Source organism: Mustelus asterias, chromosome 19 (genome assembly GCF_964213995.1).
Source record: "Mustelus asterias chromosome 19, sMusAst1.hap1.1, whole genome shotgun sequence".
Lineage (NCBI taxonomy): Eukaryota > Metazoa > Chordata > Chondrichthyes > Carcharhiniformes > Triakidae > Mustelus > Mustelus asterias.
In genome coordinates this window covers 33267287-33287324 of record NC_135819.1, presented here as the reverse complement: position 1 = coordinate 33287324, position 20038 = coordinate 33267287, and the positions used below count along the sequence as shown (strand labels likewise).

Sequence of the window (20038 nt, the reverse complement as noted above, 5' to 3'; positions counted from 1 at the left end):
GTACAGTTGCAACATAACGCTACGACTCCTAAATTCAATCCCCCTACCAATAAACGCCAAGACACCATATGCCTTCTTAACAACCTTATCTACTTGATTCCCAACTTTCAGGGATCTATGCACACATACACCTAGATCCCTCTGCTCCTCCACACTATTCAAAGTCCTCCCGTTAGCCCTATACTCAACACATCTGTTATTCCTACCAAAGTGAATTACCTCACACTTCTCCGCATTAAACTCCATCCGCCACCTCTCGGCCCAACTTTGCAACCTGTCTAAGTCTTCCTGCAAACTACGACACCCTTCCTCACTGTCTACCACACCACCGACTTTGGTGTCATCAGCAAATTTGCTAATCCACCCAACTATACCCTCATCCAGATCATTAATAAATATTACAAACAGCAGTGGCCCCAAAACAGATCCCTGAGGTACACCACTTGTAACCGCACTCCATGATGAATATTTACTATCAACCACCACCCTCTGTTTCCAATCCGCTAGCCAATTCCTGATCCAATTTCCTAGATCACCCCCAATCCCATACATCTGCATTTTCTGCAGAAGCCTACCATGGTGAACCTTATCAAACGCCTTACTAAAATCCATATATACCACGTCCACTGCCTTGCCCCCATCCACCTCCTTGGTCACTTTCTCAAAAAACTCAATAAGGTTAGTAAGGCACGACCTACCTGCCACAAAACCATGCTGACTATCACCTATCAATTCATTACTCTCCAAATAACTATAAATCCTATCCCTTATAATTTTTTCCAACATCTTGCCGACAACAGAAGTGAGACTCACCGGTCTATAATTCCCGGGGAAGTCTCTGTTCCCCTTCTTAAACAATGGGACAACATTCGCTAACCTCCAATCTTCTGGTACTATACCAGAGGCCAACGACGACCTGAAGATCAGAGCCAGAGGCTCTGCAATCACTTCTCTTGCCTCCCAGAGAATCCTTGGATAAATCCCATCCGGACCAGGGGATTTATCTATTTTCAGACCCTCCAGAATATCCTGCACATCCTCCTTATCAACTGTAATACTGTCTATTCTACTCCCTTGCAACCCAGTGTCCTCCTCAGCTATATTCATGTCCCCTTGCGTGAACACCGAAGAGAAATATTGGTTCAATGCTTCACCAATCTCCTCCGGTTCCACACATAACTTCCCTCTGCCATCTATAACTGGCCCTAAACTTGCCCTAACCAACCTTCTGTTCTTGACATACCTATAGAACGCCTTAGGATTCTCTTTAACCCTATCCGCCAAAGTCTTCTCATGTCCCCTTTTAGCCCTTCTAAGCTCGCTCTTCAACTCCCTCTTAGCCAATCTAAAGCTTTCTAGTGCACTACCCGAGTGCTCACGTCTCATCCGAACATAAGCCTCCTTTTTCTTTTTAACCAACAAAGAAACTTTTTTGGTGCACCACGGTTCCCTAGCCCTACCAATTCCTCCTTGCCTGACAGGGACATACCTATCACAGACTCGCAGTAGCTGCTCCTTGAAAAAACTCCACATGTCGGACGTTCCCAGTCCCTGTAATCTCCTAGTCCAACCTATGTTTCCTAATTCTCTCCTAATAGCCTCATAATTACCCTTCCCCCAGCTAAAACCATTGGCCCGAGGTTCATGCCTATCCCTTTCCATCACTAAGGTGAACGTAACCGAATTGTGGTCACTATCACCAAAATGCACACCAACTTCCAAGTCTAGCACCTGGTCTGGCTCATTTCCCAGCACCAGATCCAATATAGCCTCACCTCTAGTTGGCCTGTCTACATACTGAGTCAAAAAACCTTCCTGCACGCTTTGAACAAAAACTGACCCCTCTAACGAGCTAGAGCTATAACAATTCCAGTCAATATTAGTCAAGTTAAAATCCCCCATAACAATTGCCCTATTACTTTCACTCCTAAGCAGGATTGACTCCGCAATCCTTTCCTCAACCTCTCTAGAACTTTTAGGAGGTCTATAAAAGACTCCCAACAGGGTGACCTCTCCTCTCCTATTTCTAATCTCCGCCCATACTACCTCAACAGATAAGTCCTCATCAAACCTCCTCTCTGACACTGTGATACAATCTCTGACCAATAATGCTACCCCTCCCCCTCTTCTACCTCCTTCCCTACTTCGACTAAAACATTTGAACCCCGGGACCTGCAGCATCCATTCCTGCCCCTGCTCTATCCATGTCTCTGAAATAGCCACAACATCGAAGTCCCAGGTACTGATCCACGCTGCAAGTTCACCCACTTTATTGCGAATACTCCTGGCATTGAAGTATACACATTTCAAACCCTGCTCCACCCCACCTCTGCAATGCCGTGCATTGCAGTCCCCATCCATGCATCCCTCACTTTCAGCCCCACTACTCAGGATCCCTCCCCCCCCCCGAATCAGTTTAAACCTCCCTGCATGGCCTTAGCAAATTTACCCCCCAGGATATTGGTCCCCTTCTGATTAAGGTGTAGACCATCCTTCTCAATGCTACTGAGAGGTGTGTTGTCAAGCAAACAATGTCAGACTGCCGGCGGAGCGATTAAAGCTTCATGACAGATGATGAGGGGAAGGAATATTCAGCACAGCCCTGACCCATCCCCAGCTCTTGTTTTCCTTCACACGAGAATTTTCCTCGCAACCGAATCAATAAGCATTGGCTCAGATGGCTGAAGTCACTAACAAGAGGGATGAACAATTGTTGGCAGGGGGCATTCATGCCTTTAGTTCCCTGCCCCAAACACCCTTCCCCCGCCCCCACCAAAAGAAAAATGTTTGCATTCAAACAACACAAAAGGCAACTGTTTGGTGAATTTTAGGGATTTCAGCAGCACTTGTGTGTGTGATTGCGTGAAGGGTTGTTGAGATACTCAGTCGGCGACATGGAATATCCCCCTCCAGACTTTCATTGTCTGAGCAAAATGTTAATTAGCATCGAGGGAGCGCTGCAAAACGTGAGGTGCGGGACTGTGAATAGCTTGCCTGTGTGAACTGCTGGAGATTACACGCTGCAACGGTTAGCGGAGAAGTGGTGCTTATGCATTTACTGTCCCCCTGCAGCGTGTGGGTGAGCTTTGTGATTGTAGCATTTCCTCTGTGAGAGCTAGAAACAGAAATATAGAAGCAGGAGTCGGCCAATCGACGCATCAAGCCTGCTCTGACATTCATTATGATCATGGCTGATCATCGAATTCAATATCCTGATCCATCCTTCCCCCCATATCCCTTGGTCCCTTTATCCCCAAGAACTGATTCTAATTTCTTCTTGAAATCAGACAAACAAGTGTCATTAGAAAAGCCAACAGTTGTTGCCCATCCCTAACTGCCCTTGAGAAGATGGTGATGAGCTGCCTTCATAGAATCATAGAATCCCTACAGTACAGAAGGAGGCCATTTGGCCCATCGAGTTTGCACCGATTCTCTGACAGAGTATCTTACCCAACACTACCTCCCGTCTTTTCCCCGTGACCCCACATATTTAGCATGGCTCCTCCACCTAACCTACACATCTTGGGACACCAGGGTGGGATTTTATGGCCTCAGTGGGGCAAGGTCGTAAATTCTCGCCCGAGGTCAAAGGAGCTTTCCGTTGTTGGACCCTCGCCCGCTCCGATTCTGTGGCGGGTGAGGTGATAGAGTTCCGGCCGAATGGGCAATTTAGCATGGCCAATGCACCTAACCTGCATGTCTTTCAGACAGTGGGACGAAACCGGAGCACCCGGAGGAAACCCACGCAGACACGGGGAGCATGTGCAAACTCCATGCAGACAGTGACCCAAGGCTGGAATTGAACCCGGGTCCCTGACACTGTGAGGCAGCAGCTCTAACTACTGTGCCACCGTGCTGCCAGTCACTTGTTGCATAGAATGCAGGGGGTTGACTGTCCAGATAAACATGGAGACCTCAATCCAACACATTCCTGTTAAACCTGAACCTCCTCAAATGCATCCCCCTGTGATCTCCAAGTAGCTAACTATGGTTTGGGAGAAGACCTACATGGACTGCTTCTCCTGCCAGTCCAGCTGCCCATCATCCCTTGTGTCTGCAGAGCTGACAGAGAGCTGTCACTGTTGGAAGAAATTATAACGTTCCAATGAGTCCTGCAGTCGACACTTGGAGATGATTAATTGCAATAGTTAAATGAAATACAGAATACACAGGTGTGATTATTATCTATAAGTTCTTGTATTTATGTATTGTATCACTCGACTAACAGGAGTAACTAATATTCCTCACAAACATAGTCGAGACATTAGTGTTCATTTTGGGCTTTGACTGCTATCTTATTATCATAGAATCCCTACAGTGCAGAAGGAGGCCGTTCGGCCCATTGAGTCTGTACTGACAACAATCCCACCCAGGCCCTGTCCTTGTAACCCCACATAATCCCCCTGATACTAAGGGGCAATCCCACCCAGACTTGTTCCCCATAATCACAAGTATTTACCCCGCTAATCCCCCTAACCTACACATCCCAGAACACTAAGGGGCAATTTAGCACGGCCAACCCACCTAACCTGCACATCTTTGGACTATGGGAGGAAACCGGAGCACCCGGAGGAAACCCATGCAGATACGGAGAGAGTGTGCAAACTCCACAAAGACAGTGACCCAAGGCTGGAATTAAACCCGGATCCCTGGCACTGTGAGGCAGCAGTGCTAACCACTGTGCCACCGTGCCAGCCCCATTTTCATGTCCACAGCACAGAGCAACTTGTCATGGGTGAGAGGTCACATCTTACTCTGTACCCCTGGCAGGTGCTGAACACTCCTCGTTCACTCCTCTCAGTGTTGTGATAATCATGCAAAATCTGGTCTATTTGTAAACCAGCACTGATACCAGACTGGACCGGGAAATCAAACCCCACAGCACTGTTACAAAGCACAGCAGCAAAACAGGATTCTGATGACAGGTGAATACCATAGAAACCCTACAGTGCAGAAGGAGGCCATTCGGCCCATCACATCCACTCCGACCCTCCAACAGAGCATCTTACCCAGGTCCACCCAGGCCATAGAACCATAGAAAATTGCAGCTCAGAAACAGGCCTTTTGGCCCCTCTTGTCTGTGCCGAACCATTTTATGCCTAGTCCCACTGACCTGCACTTGGACCATATCCCTCCACACCCCTCTCATCCATGAACCCGTCCAAGTTTTTCTTAAATGTTAAAAGTGACCCCGCATTTACCACTTTATCCGGCAGCTCATTCCACACTCCCACCACTCTCTGCGTGAAGAAGCCCCCCCTAATATTCCCTTTAAACTTTTCTCCTTTCACCCTTAACCCATGCCCTCTGGTTTTTTTCTCCCCTAGCCTCAGCGGAAAAAGCCTGCTTGCATTCACTCTACCTATACCCATCAAAATCTTATACACCTCTATCAAATCTCCCCTCAATCTTCTACGCTCCAGGGAATAAAGTCCCAACCTATTCAATCTCTCTCTGTAACTCAGCTTCTCAAGTCCCGGCAACATCCTTGTGAACCTTCTCTGCACTCTTTCAATCTTATTTACATCCTTCCTGTAACTAGGTGACCAAAACTGGACACAATACTCCAAATTCGGCCTCACCAATGCCTTACATAACCTTACCATAACACTCCAACTTTTATACTCGATACTCCGATTTATAAAGGCCAATGTACCAAAGGCACTCTTTACGACCCTATCCACCTGTGACGTCACTTTTAGGGAACTCTGTATCTGTATTCCCAGATCCCTCTGTTCAACTGCACTCTTCAGAGTCCTACCATTTACCCTGTACGTTCTTCTTTGGTTTGTCCTTCCAAAGTGCAATATCTCACACTTGTCTGCGTTAAATTCCATTTGCCATTTTTCAGCCCATTTTTCTAGTTGGTCCAAATCCCTCTGCAAGCTTTGAAAACCTTCCTCACTGTCCACTACACCTCTTGACCCTTACCCATAACCCTGTACATTTACCACAGCTCAGAGTGAAGGGAAAATCCGTTAAAACTGAGATGAGGAGGAATTTCTTCAGCCAGAGGGTGGTGAATCTGTGGAACTCAGTGCCACAGAGGGCTGTGGAGGCCAGGTCATTGAGTGTCTTCAAGACAGAGATCGACAGGTTCTTGATCAATAAGGGGATCAAGGGTTACGGTGAGAAGGCAGGAAACTGGGGATGAAAATTAGAGCAGACTCGATGGGCCAAATGGCCTAATTCTGCTCCTATATCTATGGTCTTTAACAAGTGAATGAACTTGTCTTCATGTAATGGTTATCACAGCCTTGGAATGACTCAAAGTACTTTACAACTAATAAAGTACACTCAGTCTGTGTTGTAATGGGGGAAGGATGGAAAGTAATTTATTTACTGCAGCTCCCACAAAGAGCGATAGCGTGACCAGAAAGCTGTCTTTAGGGATGATATGTGAGGGATACATCTTCATCAGGGAACCTTTCGTACTCTTCTTTGTCCGAGTGTCACGGGTTCTTTCAAATCCATTGAGAGAGCTCACGGGGTTTAATTACTAATTGAAAAGACAGCAGTTCCAACAGTGCAGCACTCCCTCAGCGCCGCACTGAAGCGTCAGTCTGGCTCGCGTTCTCCAGTCCAGACCCGAGGCCACAAAGCTCAGACTCAAGCATTGAGACCACTGGCACTTAATCACCGGAGGAAGGTCTGATCCTGGGCAGTCTGCAAACCAGGAAACCATAGCAACCGATGCTCAACCTCTTCTCATAATCACTGCAGACTTCCAGCAGTTTTGGGAACCTACGGCAACGGTAGAGTCCCATAATCGCTCTCGACAACAGCAATTTACTCAGTGTAGATGAGCGATTGAACCAGAGATTCTTCTACTCTGCACCAACTGAGCTATTGGGATCAACGGAGAAACTGAACATTAACTCAACTGCCCTTCCAACATAGGGGGAAATCAATTTCCTGTGCTGGGGATGTCCAGAAGAAGGGATATGGTCTTCCAGTCAGATCTTTGCTATTCAGGGGTGAATTCTTCATGCAAAGGTGAGTGGAAGTCTGGCACTCTCTCCCTCACAAAGCTGGCGAGGCTGGCTATCAATTAAAACTTTCACAGCAGAGGCAAAGTTTATTTCTTAGTGTCACAAGTAGGTGTACATTAACACTGCAATGAAGTTACTGTGAAAATCCCTTAGTCGCCACACTCTGACGCCTGTTCGGGTACACTAAGGGAGAATTTAGCACAGCCAATGCATCTAACCAGCACGTCTTTCGGACTGTGGGAGGAAACCGGGGTCCCCTGGAGGAAACCCACGCAGACAACGTGCAGACTTCACACAGACAGTGACCCAAGCCGAGATTCGAACGCAGGTCCCTGGCGCTGTGAAGCAGTGTTAACCACTGTGCCACCCATAGATGAAGAATCAACGGGGATGGGATTTGAACCCATGCATGCAAAGCTCAATGGATTAACAGTCCATCGCCTTAGCCTCTCAGCCACCTCATCACACAAAAGATTAAGGAACTTATGAGCAGGAGTGGGCCATTCGAGTCTGCTCCACCATTCAATAACATCATGGCTGATCTGGTCCTGGTCCCACTCAAGTAACTCAGTTCCGGGACCAAGGCGGATAGTTGGAGCTAAGGTGCAGATCAGCCTTGATGTCATTGAATGACAAAACAGGCTCAAGGGGCTGAATGGCCTCCTCCTATTGCTGTGTTCCCAAAATTTGGCTTGATTTGATTTGTTGTCACGTGCATTAGTATATAGCGAAAAGTAGTGTTTCTTGCACTATACAGAGAAAGCATACTGTTCATCGAGAAGGAAAGGAGAGAGCGCAGAATGTAGTGTTACAGTCATAGCTAGGGTGTAGAGAAAGATCAACTTAATGCGAGGTAGGTCCATTCAAAAGTCTGATGGCAGCAGGGAAGAAGCTGCTCTTCCGTGAAGAACAGGGATGGAAATACAGGCCCCCGAGAGAAAAGAAAAACCTAAACAACATCAAACCTCGGTGCCAACAGCCATCACTGTTTAACAAATGAATAAGCAATTGCTATTCCTCAGAATGAAACTGCCCCCCTAGGGCACCTTACTACTTTCTCTCACTGAATTGTTGGGGTTGCCATCTATCACTTAATGTTTGGAATTGGTTGCAAATGGTTGACGATTCATCAAAGGAAAGTTTATTTATTAGTCACAGGTAAGGCTTGTATTAACACTGCAATGAAGTTACTGTGAAATTCCCCTAGTCGCCCACACTCTGGCGCCTGTTTGGGTCAATGCACCCTAACCAGCACGTCTTTCAGAATGTGGGGAGAAACCAGAGCACCCGGAGGAAACCCAAGCAGACACGGGGAGAATGTACAAACTCCACACAGACAATGGGCCAAGTCAGGAATCGAACCCGTGTCCCTGGCGCTGTGATAACCAGACCCTGGCAGCAGTGTTAACCACTGTGCTGCCCCTTCATAATTAATATTCATAATTAATATTCATAATTAATATTCATAATTAATATTCATAATTAATATTCATAATTAATATTCATAATTAATAACATGGTACTTTAACTGCTGCTGGACTCATTTCAGATCAGAATTAAAGGTACTGATGAGTAGGGTGGCTGTATAATCTATGTCCTCCTTAGTATAGATATTGGTATCAGTGTTATCCACCCAAAGGCAGCCAAACCTTGATGCAATGCAGTGCAGTGAGGAGAACCGAGAAACTAGATTCTGCCTTCACTCATTCTGCTTTGGGCGGCATGGTGGTACAATGGTTAGCATTGCTGCCTCACAGCGCCAAGGTCTTGGGTTCAATTTCGGTCTCGGGTGACTGGAGTTTGCATGTTCTCCCCATACGTTTCCTCCGGGTGCTCCAGTTTCCTCCCACAGTCCAAGATGTGCGGGTTAGGCTGATAGAATCATAGAATCCTCTACAGTGCAGGAAGAGACCATTCAGCCCATCGAGTGTGCACTGACCACAATCCCACTCAGGCCCTATTCCCATAATCCCAAGTATTTACCCTGTTAATCCCTCTGACACCAGGGTCAATTTAGCATGGCCAATCCATCTAACCCACACATCTTTGGACTGTGGGAGGAAACCCACAGAGGGAAAGTGCAAACTCCACTCAGACAGCGACCCAAGGCTGGAATTGAACCTGGGTCCCTGGCGCTGTGAGGCAGCAGTGCTAGCCACTGTGTCACCGTGTTGCCCTTGGTCAAGATAAATTGCAATTTAGTGTCAGGGAGATTAGCAGAGTAAATACTTGGGATTACAGCGATAGGGCTTGAGTGGGATTATCGTTGGTGCAGGCTTGATGGGCCGAATGGCCTTCTTCTGCACTGTAGGGATTCTAAGATTAATAGTTCGGGTGGTTAATATCAATATTGAGTTACCACAAGAATACTGCACCTTACCTTTTCACAATGATGCTCGGGTTTGCAGTCACGAGGTGTGTCCTGTATCCAGCATCCTTGGTGTACTCATTAGATAGAGGAGGGAGGTTACACCTGTGAAGAGAGAAGGAACAGGACATTGAAGTATGTTTTATAATCTAGAATTGCACGTTCTTCACTTGGTCACACCCTTTAACAAAGATAGAATCCATCCATGTTTCATTAGAAGGTGGCGGGGCACATTTTGGTCAAGGCCTGTTTCTCAGGCATAGACATGGTGTTGTGTCTGAACTGAGAGGCCTGGGTTTCATTGGAATTTGGCCCTTGGGCCGGGACACACGCAACTGCAGGTGTTGGCCATGCCTCTTCCAACGATGGCCTTGTGGTATTATCGCTGGACTATTAATCCAGAAACTCAGCTAATGTTCCACGGACCAGGGTTCAAATCCCGCCACGGCAGATGGTGGAATTTGAATTCAATTAGAAAAGGGAATTAAGAATCTGCTGATGACCATGAAACCATCATCGATTGTCATAAAAACCCACCTGGTTCACTAATATCCTTGCACCTCATTTACATGTTTATGCCTAGCTAGGCGGCATGGTAGCACAGTGGTTAGCACTGCTGCTTCACAGCTCCAGGGCCCTGGGTTCGATTCCCGGCTTGGGTCACTGTCTGTGTGGAGTTTGCTCATTCTCCTCGTGTCTGCGTGGGTTTCCTCCGGGTGCTCCGGTTTCCTCCCACAGTCCAAAGATGTGTGGGTTAGGTTGATTGGCTATGCTAAAATTGCCCCTTAGTGTCCTGGGATGCGTGGATTAGCGGGTAAAATACGTAGGGATATGGGGGTAGGGCCTGGGTGGGATTGTGGTCGGTGCAGACTCGATGGGCCTAATGGCCTCTTTCTGTACTGTAGGGTTTCTATGATTTCTATGATTAAACAAAGAACAGTACAGCGCAGGAACAGGCCTTTCGGCCCTCCAAGCCTGCGCCAATCACGTTGTCCTTTCTAGACCAACCGTTTATATCCCTCTGTTCCCCTTTTGTTCATATGACTATCAAGGCAAGTCTTAAATGTGGTGAGCATAACTAGCTAAGGGGCCTGCCTGAGGTGTCTATGGAAAAAGGCTCCACAAGTTCAGAAGTGGAGCAGAACGATCCATGTCAAGATTGGACACAGGCTGTCCCAGTTTAAATTGGTTAGCTTTACACCATGAAATGACAAGCCAGTTTGTAACCTCACATATCCCGAAGGGTCCAAGTCTGATCAACAATAGCACAACATTAAGTGTAACATATTGAGACTTCTGTATAACAGTGACTTCCTGCAAATGTCACATATGTAATACCGTCCCTATCACAGGGTATTAAAAGCCGTTACATCTGATAAATTGACAATGAAGGAAATAGTAAGGAATGATTTGACTAAACAAAAATTATCCAAAGCAAGCTGTGTTGCTTTACATTGCCACTTTCTTTTTAAAGCTGCAAAAGCCTCTGATGTTAATTTGGTATCGTACCCTTTTGCATAATTGGACTTGCCCACTACTTCTGTTAATAAATGGTCACTTTGACTGCAGCACTGTAGGAAGGAAGCTGGTGGAACCGGGGTGAGTGGCGGCACAGTGGTATTGTCAGTGGCCAAAGACCCAACATAATCTCCTGGCAACCTGGGTTCAAATCCCATCATGGCGGGAGTTAAACTCAATTTTTAAAAAAATCTGGGTTTAAAAAATCAAATGATGACCATGAAACCATCATCCATTGTGTGGTGAACCATCGTTGGTTCCCACTGGATAGTACTGAGCCAGGGTCTGGCCAGTACTACAAGTATGTACATATGTTCCTGTTGGGTTAGGGATGGGTTGTGCTACTTGTTGCTGTTGGGGTTAGGGTGGGATTGTTACACCTTTGTATTGTAGTGTTGTGGTACATCCCAGTCGGGCTCCGCCTCCTGGGAGAGGTATAAAGGTCCCTGCTCTGGCTGGGACCCCTCAGTCTGGGATCGTGTATATAATTGTTAGCTGCTTTGTTACAGCAAATAAAAGCCTTTATTTCCTGAGCATCAAGCCTCGTGTATGATAACGCGCATCAATTTTATTTGCTGTAAATAAACTCTCGTCGAAGAAAAAAAGAGAGTATGGAGCAGATACTGAAGCTGGAACGCCTTACACTAGATCCACGTGCTGTGGGCGCCTCTAACACCTTCGACCACTGGCTGAAGTGTTTCGAAGACTACCTGGCAGCCTCCGCAGCGGTCACCACAGATGATGACAGACTCCGGGTCCTCCATGCGAGGGTAAGCGACACTGTCTACCTCGCGATCCATGCGGCCACCGATTACACAAAGGCCCTCGAGCTTCTGAAGAAGCGTTATATCAAACCGCCCAACGAAATACACGCTTGTTACCTCTTAGCCTCTCGACGACGGCAGTCTGGCGAAACGATGGAGGAATACGCGAACGAGCTCCTACAGCTAGCCAGGGGCTGTAACTGCAAAGCTGTGTCGGCAGAGCAGAGTATGAACGACCTCGCCCGTGATGCGTTTGTGGCGGGAGTCGGATCGTCGTACATTCGACTTAAACTACTGGAGAAAGGTAACCTTGACCTTACCCAGGCAATAGAGCTAGCGGAGATGCTGGAGACAGCCTCCAAAAGCCTAGTATTGTATCCTGAAGACCACATGGAGACAACGTGGCAGGAGCAGTCGCCAATCCCTCCTCGTCCCTCGGGTTCGAAATGCTGCGTAATGGCGTGCTCACACTCGGGCCAGACGACGGCAACAGCTCCGGGCGGCCCGCGGTGTTACTTCTGTGGGGGAGCGAAGCATACTCGGCAACGGTGTCCCGCTAAAGCTGTGTTGTGCTCCGCCTGCGGTAAGAAGGGGCACTATTCGAAAGTGTGCCGATCTAAATCGACACCTGGTGTCGTGAAAGGCACTGTATAATTACCAGGCTTCCTTGGTTCCAAACATTAGATTCTCCCAGCAGCGCAGTGAGTTAGCGGCACGGTAGCACAGTGGTTAGCACTGCTGCTTCACAGCCCCTGGGGCCTGGGTTCGATTACCGGCTTGGGTCACTGTCTGTGTGGAGTTTGCACATTCTCCTCGTGTCTGCGTGGGTTTCCTCCGGGTGCTCCGGTTTCCTCCCACAGTCCAAAGATGTGCGGGTTAGGTTGATTGGCCATGCTAAAATTGCCCCTTAGTGTCCTGAGATGCATAGGTTAGAGCGATTAGCAGGTAAAATATGTAGGGATATGGGGGTAGGGCCTGGGTGGGATTGTGGTCGGTGCAGACTCGATGGGCCTAATGGCCTCTTTCTGTACTGTAGGGTTTCTATGATTTCTATGATTAAACAAAGAACAGTACAGCGCAGGAACAGGCCTTTCGGCCCTCCAAGCCTGCGCCAATCACGTTGTCCTATCTAGACCAACTGTTTATATCCTTCTGTTCCCCTTTTGTTCATATGTCTATCAAGACAAGTCTTAAATGTGGTGAGCATAACTAATTAAGGGGCCTGCCTTGGGTGTCTATGGAAAAAGGCTCCACAAGTTCAGAAGTGGAGCAGAACGATCCATGTCAAGATTGGACACAGGCTGTCCCAGTTTAAATTGGTTTAAATGACAAGCCAGTTTGTAACCTCACATATCCTGAAGGGTCCAAGTCTGATCAACAATAGCACCACATTAAGTGTAACATATTGAGATTTCTGTATAACAGTGACTTCCACATATGTAATACCATCCCTATCACAGGATTTTAAACTCAATTTTTAAAAAAATCTGGGTTTTAAAAATCTACTGATGACCACGAAACCATCATCCATTGTCATTTAAAAGAAATCAATATTTAACTCTTAAATCGGCCTCGCAGGTAGAGGAGGTGGTTAAGAAGGCATATGGTGTGCTGGCCTTCATCAATCGAGGGATTGAGTTTAGGAGTCGGGAGATAATGATGCAGCTTTATAAGACCCTCTTCAGACCCCACTTAGAGTACTGTGCTCAGTTCTGGTCGCCTCATTACAGGAAGGATGTAGAAATTATTGAAAGGGTGCAGAGAAGATTTACAAGGATGTTACCTGGATTGGGTGGCATGCCTTATGAGGTTAGGTTGAGGGAACTCAGTCTTTTCTCCTTGGAGAGACAAAGGATGAGAGGCGACCTGATAGAGGTGTACAAGATGTTGAGAGGTATAGATCGGGTGGATTCGCAGAGGCTTTTTTCCCAGGGCTGAAATGGCTGCTACGAGAGGACACAGGTTTAAGGTGCTGGGGAGTAGGTACAGAGGAGATGTCAGGGGTAAGTTTTTCACTCAGAGGGTGGTGGGTGAGTGGAATCGGCTGCCGTCAATGGTGGTGGAGGCAAACTCGATAGGGTCTTTTAAGAGACTTCTGGATGAGTACATGGGACTTAATAGGATTGAGGGTTATAAGTAAGCCTATATATAGGCCTAGGTAGGTAGGGACATGACCGGCGCAACTTGTGGGCCGAAGGGCCTGTTTGTGTTGTAGTTTTTCTATGTTCTATGTTCTAACTCCACTTTCGTTGGTGGCTGAAGAGATCAAAGTAATTTAGGCTCAATGTCTGTCCTGTTCTTTGCTAAATTTATTGGCACCTATGCCTAGCTAAACAAAGAACAAAGAACAGGACAGCACAGGAACAAGCCCTCCAAGCTTGCACCAACCACATTGTCCTTTCTAGACCAACCGTTTATATCCCTCTGTTCCCCTTTTGTTCATATGTCTATCAAGGCAAGTCTTAAATGTGGTGAGCATAACTAGTTAAGGGGCCTGCCTGAGGTGTCTATGGAAAAAGGCTCCACAAGTTCAGAAGTGGAGCAGAACGATCCATGTCAAGATTGGACACAGGCTGTCCCAGTTTAAATTGGTTAGCTTTACACCATGAAATGACAAGCCAGTTTGTAACCTCACATATCCCGAAGGGTCCAAGTCTGATCAACAATAGCACAACATTAAGTGTAACATATTGAGACTTCTGTATAACAGTGACTTCCTGCAAATGTCACATATGTAATACCGTCCCTATCACAGGGTATTAAAAGCCGTTACATCTGATAAATTGACAATGAAGGAAATAGTAAGGAATGATTTGACTAAACAAAAATTATTCAAAGCAAGCTGTGTTGCTTTACATTGCCACTTTCTTTTTAAAGCTGCAAAAGCCTCTGATGTTAATTTGGTATCGTACCCTTTTGCATAATTGGACTTGCCCACTACTTCTGTTAATAAATGGTCACTTTGACTGCAGCACTGTAGGAAGGAAGCTGGTGGAACCGGGGTGAGTGGCGGCACAGTGGTATTGTCAGTGGCCAAAGACCCAACATAATCTCCTGGCAACCTGGGTTCAAATCCCATCATGGCGGGAGTTAAACTCAATTTTAAAAAAAATCTGGGTTTGAAAAATCAAATGACGACCATGAAACCATCATCCATTGTGTGGTGAACCATCGTTGGTTCCCACTGGATAGTACTGAGCCAGGGTCTGGCCAGTACTACAAGTATGTACATATGTTGCTGTTGGGTTAGGGATGGGTTGTGCTACTTGTTGCTGTTGGGGTTAGGGTGGGGTTGTTACACCTTTGTATTGTAGTGTTGTGGTACATCCCAGTCGGGCTCCGCCTCCTGGGAGAGGTATAAAGGTCCCTGCTCTGGCTGGGACCCCTCAGTCTGGGATCGTGTATATAATTGTTAGCTGCTTTGTTCCAGCAAATAAAAGCCTTTATTTCCTGAGCATCAAGCCTCATGTATGATAACGCGCATCAATTTTATTTGCTGCAAATAAACTCTTGTCGAAGAAAAAAAGAGAGTATGGAGCAGTTACTGAAGCCGGAACGCCTTACACTAGATCCACGTGCGGTGGGCGCCTCTAACACCTTAGACCACTGGCTGAAGTGTTTCGAAGACTACCTGGCAGCCTCCGCAGCGGTCACCACAGATGATGACAGACTCTGGGTCCTCCATGCGAGGGTAAGCGACACTGTCTACCTCGCGATCCGTGCAGCCACCGATTACACAAAGGCCCTCGAGCTTCTGAAGAAGCGTTATATCAAACCGCCCAACGAAATACACGCTCGTTACCTCTTAGCCACTCGACGACGGCAGTCTGGCGAAACGATGGAGGAATACGCGAACGAGCTCCTACAGCTAGCCAGGGGCTGTAACTGCAAAGCTGTGTTGGCTGAGCAGAATATGAACGACCTCGCCCGAGATGCGTTTGTGGCGGGAGTCGGATCATCGTACATTCAACTTAAACTACTGGAGAAAGGTAACCTTGACCTTACCCAGGCAATAGAGCTAGCGGAGATGCTGGAGACGGCCTCCAAAAGCCTAGTATTGTATCCTGAAGACCACGTGGAGACAACGTGGCAGGAGCAGTCGCCAATCCCTCCTCGTCCCTCGGGTTCGAAATGCTGCGTAATGGCGTGCTCACACTCGGGCCAGACGACGGCAGCAGCTCCGGGCGGCCCGCGGTGTTACTTCTGTGGGGGAGCGAAGCATACTCGGCAACGGTGTCCCGCTAAAGCTGTGTTGTGCTCTGCCTGCGGTAAGAAGGGGCACTATTCGAAAGTGTGCCGATCTAAATCGACACCTGGTGTCGTGAAAGGCACTGTATAATTACCAGGCTTCCTTGGTTCCAAACATTAGATTCTCCCAGCAGCGCAGTGAGTTAGCGGCACGGTAGCACAGTGGTTAGCACTGCTGCTTCACAGCTCCTGGGGCCTGGATTCGATTACCGGCTTGGGTCACTGTCTGTGTGGAGTTTGCACATTCTCCTCGTGTCTGCGTGGGTTTCCTCCGGGTGCTCCGGTTTCCTCCCACAGTCCAAAGATGTGCGGGTTAGGTTGATTGGCGATGCTAAAATTGCCCCTTAGTGTCCTGAGATGCATAGGTTAGAGCGATTAGCAGGTAAAATATGTAGGGATATGGGGGTAGGGCCTGGGTGGGATTGTGGTCGGTGCAGACTCGATCGGCCGAATGGCCTCTTTCTGTGCTGTAGGGTCTCTATGATTTCTATGATGTCTCTTAAATGTCACTTAGTTGTATCCAACGACTACAAAGAAAACATAACGAAACCGGACAGACCACCCTGCATCAATCTAGGCACTGGAAAGGACAATGGCCTTAAATGGGGAGGCAATGGGCAAGTGGTATTATGGCTAGACTACTAATCCAGAAACTCAGCTAATGTTCTGGGGACCCGGGTTCAATTCCCACCACGGCAGAGGGTGGAATTGAGTTCACTAAAAATAAAATCTGGAATTAAGAATCTACTAATGACCATGAAACCATTGTCGATTGTCAGAAAAACCCATCTGGTTCACCGATGTCCTTTAGGGAAGGAAATCTGCCATCCTTACGTGGTCTGGCCTACATGTGACTCCAGAGCCACAGCAATGTGGTTGACTCTCCACTGTCCTCGAGCAACTAGAGTTGGGCAATAAATGCTGGCCAACCAGCGACGCCCAAGTCCCAAGAATGAATTTAAAAATCGCGGCAAACCAGATCCTGCAAAGTCCTCCTTACTAACATCTGGGGGCTTGTGCCAAAACTGGGAGAGCTGTCTCACAGATTAGTCAAGCAACAGCTGTCTCACAGAATCATACTGTACAGATAATGTTCCAGCCACCACAATCACCACTCCTGGATGTGGCCTGTCCCACCGGAAGGACAGACCCAGCAGAGGTGGCGGCACCGTGACATGCAGTTGGGAGGCGATTGCCCTGGGAGTCCTCAACATTAACTCTGGACCCCATGAATTCTCATGGCAACAGGTCAAACATGGGTAAGGAAACCTCCTGCTGATTTCCACACACCATCCTCCCTCTGCTGATGAAGCAGCGCTCCTCCATGCTGAACACCAATTGGAGGAAGCACTAACGGTGACAAGGGTGCAGAATGTACTCTGGGTGGGGACTTCAATGTTCCTTACAAAGAGTGGCTCGGTAGTGCCATCACAGACTGAGTTGGCCGGATCCTAAAGGACATCGCTGTTAGACTGGGACTGCGGCAGGTGGTGAGGGAACCAACAAGAGGGAAAAGCATACTTGACCTCATCCTCACCAACCTGCCATCTGTACATGACAGTATCGGTAAGAATGACCACCGAACAGTCCTTGTGGAGTCCCGTCTTCACACTGAAGATACCCTCCATCATGTTATTGTGTGGTACTACCCCTGTACTAAATGGGATAGACTTCAAATAGACACTGTGGGCCATCAGCAGCAGCAGAATTGTACTTAACCACAAACTGTAACCTCGTGGCCTGGAATATTCCCCACTCTACCATGACCACCAAGCCAGGATGTGTAGGTTAGATGGATTAGCCATGGGAAATGTGTGGGGTTACGGGGGCATGGGGTGGGGAGAGGGCCCAGATAAGATACTCTGTCAGAGAGTCAGCGCAGACTAAATGGGCCCAATGGCCTCTTCTGTACTGTAGGGATTCGATGATTCCTCAGTACGGCACTGCATTGTTGCCTTTAGATTATGTGCTCAAGTCTCTGCAGTGTAGCTTGAGCCTATGATCTTCTGACTCATGGTTTAAAGAGCTGTCACTGAGCCCACCACCCCCTGGGTGAGAAAGTTCCTTCTCATGTCATCTCTAACTCTTCCACCAATCACCTTAAATCTATTAGGGGCGGCACGGTGGCACAGTGGTTAGCACTGCTGCCTCACAGTGCCGGGGACCCAGGTTCAATTTCGGCCTCAGATCACTGTCTGTGTGAAGTTTACACATTCTCCCCGTGTCTGAGTGGGTTTCCTCCGAATGCTCCGGTTTCCTCCCACGGTCCAAAGATGTGTGGGTTAGGTGGATTGGCCATGATAAATTGCTTCTTAGTATCAGGGGAACTAGCTCGGGTAAATGCATGGGCTCACAGGGATAGGGCCTGGATGGGATTGTAGTTGGTGCAGACTCGATGGGCTGAATGGCCTCCTGCACTGTAGGATTCTATGGTAATTCTGGAATGTTTTCCTCCTCTTCACTCTGGGATTTATACTAAATAAGACTTATATCCTGTCACTTAGATACAAATTGGCCCTTTATAGTCTGCTTAATGATTAACAGAAAGTGTTGGATGGATGAAGAGAATTGAAACACAGTTTTTGGTTTGTCTAAACAGAGCTGGGGCTTGAATCAGTTTTATTTACATTATGGTCAGAATGGCTTTTTGACAATTATCTAAGGCTATGGTGTAGCTAGTCCAGATCACAGACGGCTAGGTCTCCAGACATTTCATTTCAGTCTCTGAGCTAGTGGTGATTGTACATCAGGGGATGTAGAAGTCGAAATGGGCTTCTGTTTTGAGTTTGTAAATGGGAAGAAAATTGTCGGACAGGCTGGCAGAGTGGAGAGCTCACACCAAACGTGGAGCTTGTCGGAGCTGCAGTGTTAGTGTGGGGTGTTTGCTGCATTCCCATAGTGACTCAGGCGGCAGGGTGGCAAAATGGTTAGCACTGCTGCCTCACAATGCCAGTGACCCGGGTTCGATTCCTGGCTTAGGCCATTGTCCGTGCGGAGTTTTCACCCCGTTTCTGCGTGGGTTTCCTCCGGGTGCTCCGGTTTCCTCCCACAATCCAAAGATGTGTGGGTTAGGCTGATTGGCCGTGCTAAATTGACCTTAGTGTCAGGGGGATTAGCAGGGTAAATATGTGGGGTTACGGGAGTAGGATCTGGATGGTGCAGACTCGATGGGCCGAATGGCCTCCTGGTCTGTCACATTCTTGTCGCTGCAATCAACATCCCTAAAAAAGAACAGATCACGTTGCTGTTGGTGGCAGCTTGCTGTACACCAACTGGCTGCCTTATCTCCTACATTATCATAGTGATGGTTCTTCAAAAAAGCACTCTGGGTGACCGCAGGTCGTGAGAGGTTTTTGATGTGTGTATGGCCTTTTCCACACATTCCCAAAGAGGCTCCCCACTGGCAGACTTCACAAGAGTTCATGCTGTTTCCCTCAACACTCTTAGAAAGTCTACACTGGCTGGGGACCATTGAATGCTTTTAAATGACTGGCCAATTATTGATGTACTTATTCTAGTTGTATTCAAGCAACTGATCAGACAGAGTCACTAAGGCACAGATGGAAACCATCAAATACATGCCAAAAGGGGCGGCACAGTGGTATAGTGGTTAGCACTGCTCCCTCACAGTGCAAGGGACCCGAGTTCAATTCCGGGCTTGCGTGATTGTCTGTGTGGAGTCTGCACGTTCTTCCTGTGTCTGCGTGGGTTTCCTCCGGGTGCTCCGGTTTTCTCCCACAGTCCAAAGATGTGCCAGTTAGGTGGATTGGCCATGCTAGAATTGCCCCTTAGTATCAGGGGATTACCCACAGGGTAAAACATTGGGTTAGGGGGATACGGCCTGGGTGGCATAGTTGTCAGTGCAGGCTCGATGGGCTGAATGGCCTCGTTCTGCATTGTAGGGATTTTATGATTTTTCTGCAGCACAATCCAGTTCATCCCATTCTTCTGTTCTATCTCTGTCGCCCTCCAAGTTTATTTTGCTCTAAGTGAAAGTCCAAATTCCTTTTGAAATCATTGGCCACCTCTGCTTCCACTACCCTGATACGGGGAGAGTTCCAGGTCATTACCACTTGCTGTTCAACACTACCTCTGCCAACATGTTGTTAACTGAACAAAAATATCCATCTCCTTGGTGCTGGCTTTTT

The 20038-nt window shown here is 47.6% G+C and overlaps 1 protein-coding gene and 1 non-coding gene across 2 annotated transcripts in view; both read right to left on the bottom strand.

The window, feature by feature from the left end:
• Positions 1 to 20038, bottom strand: part of st8sia1 (ST8 alpha-N-acetyl-neuraminide alpha-2,8-sialyltransferase 1) — a 75210-nt gene that overhangs the window by 10547 nt on the left and 44625 nt on the right. The window contains exon 4 of the mRNA XM_078234693.1: positions 9373 to 9465. Within this exon, the coding sequence (XP_078090819.1) occupies positions 9373 to 9465 (93 nt within the window). The remainder of the gene's footprint in view (positions 1 to 9372; positions 9466 to 20038) is intronic.
• trnan-guu (transfer RNA asparagine (anticodon GUU)) lies at positions 7375 to 7456 on the bottom strand. The gene has a single exon. It is a non-coding gene; the product is annotated as a tRNA-Asn (tRNA).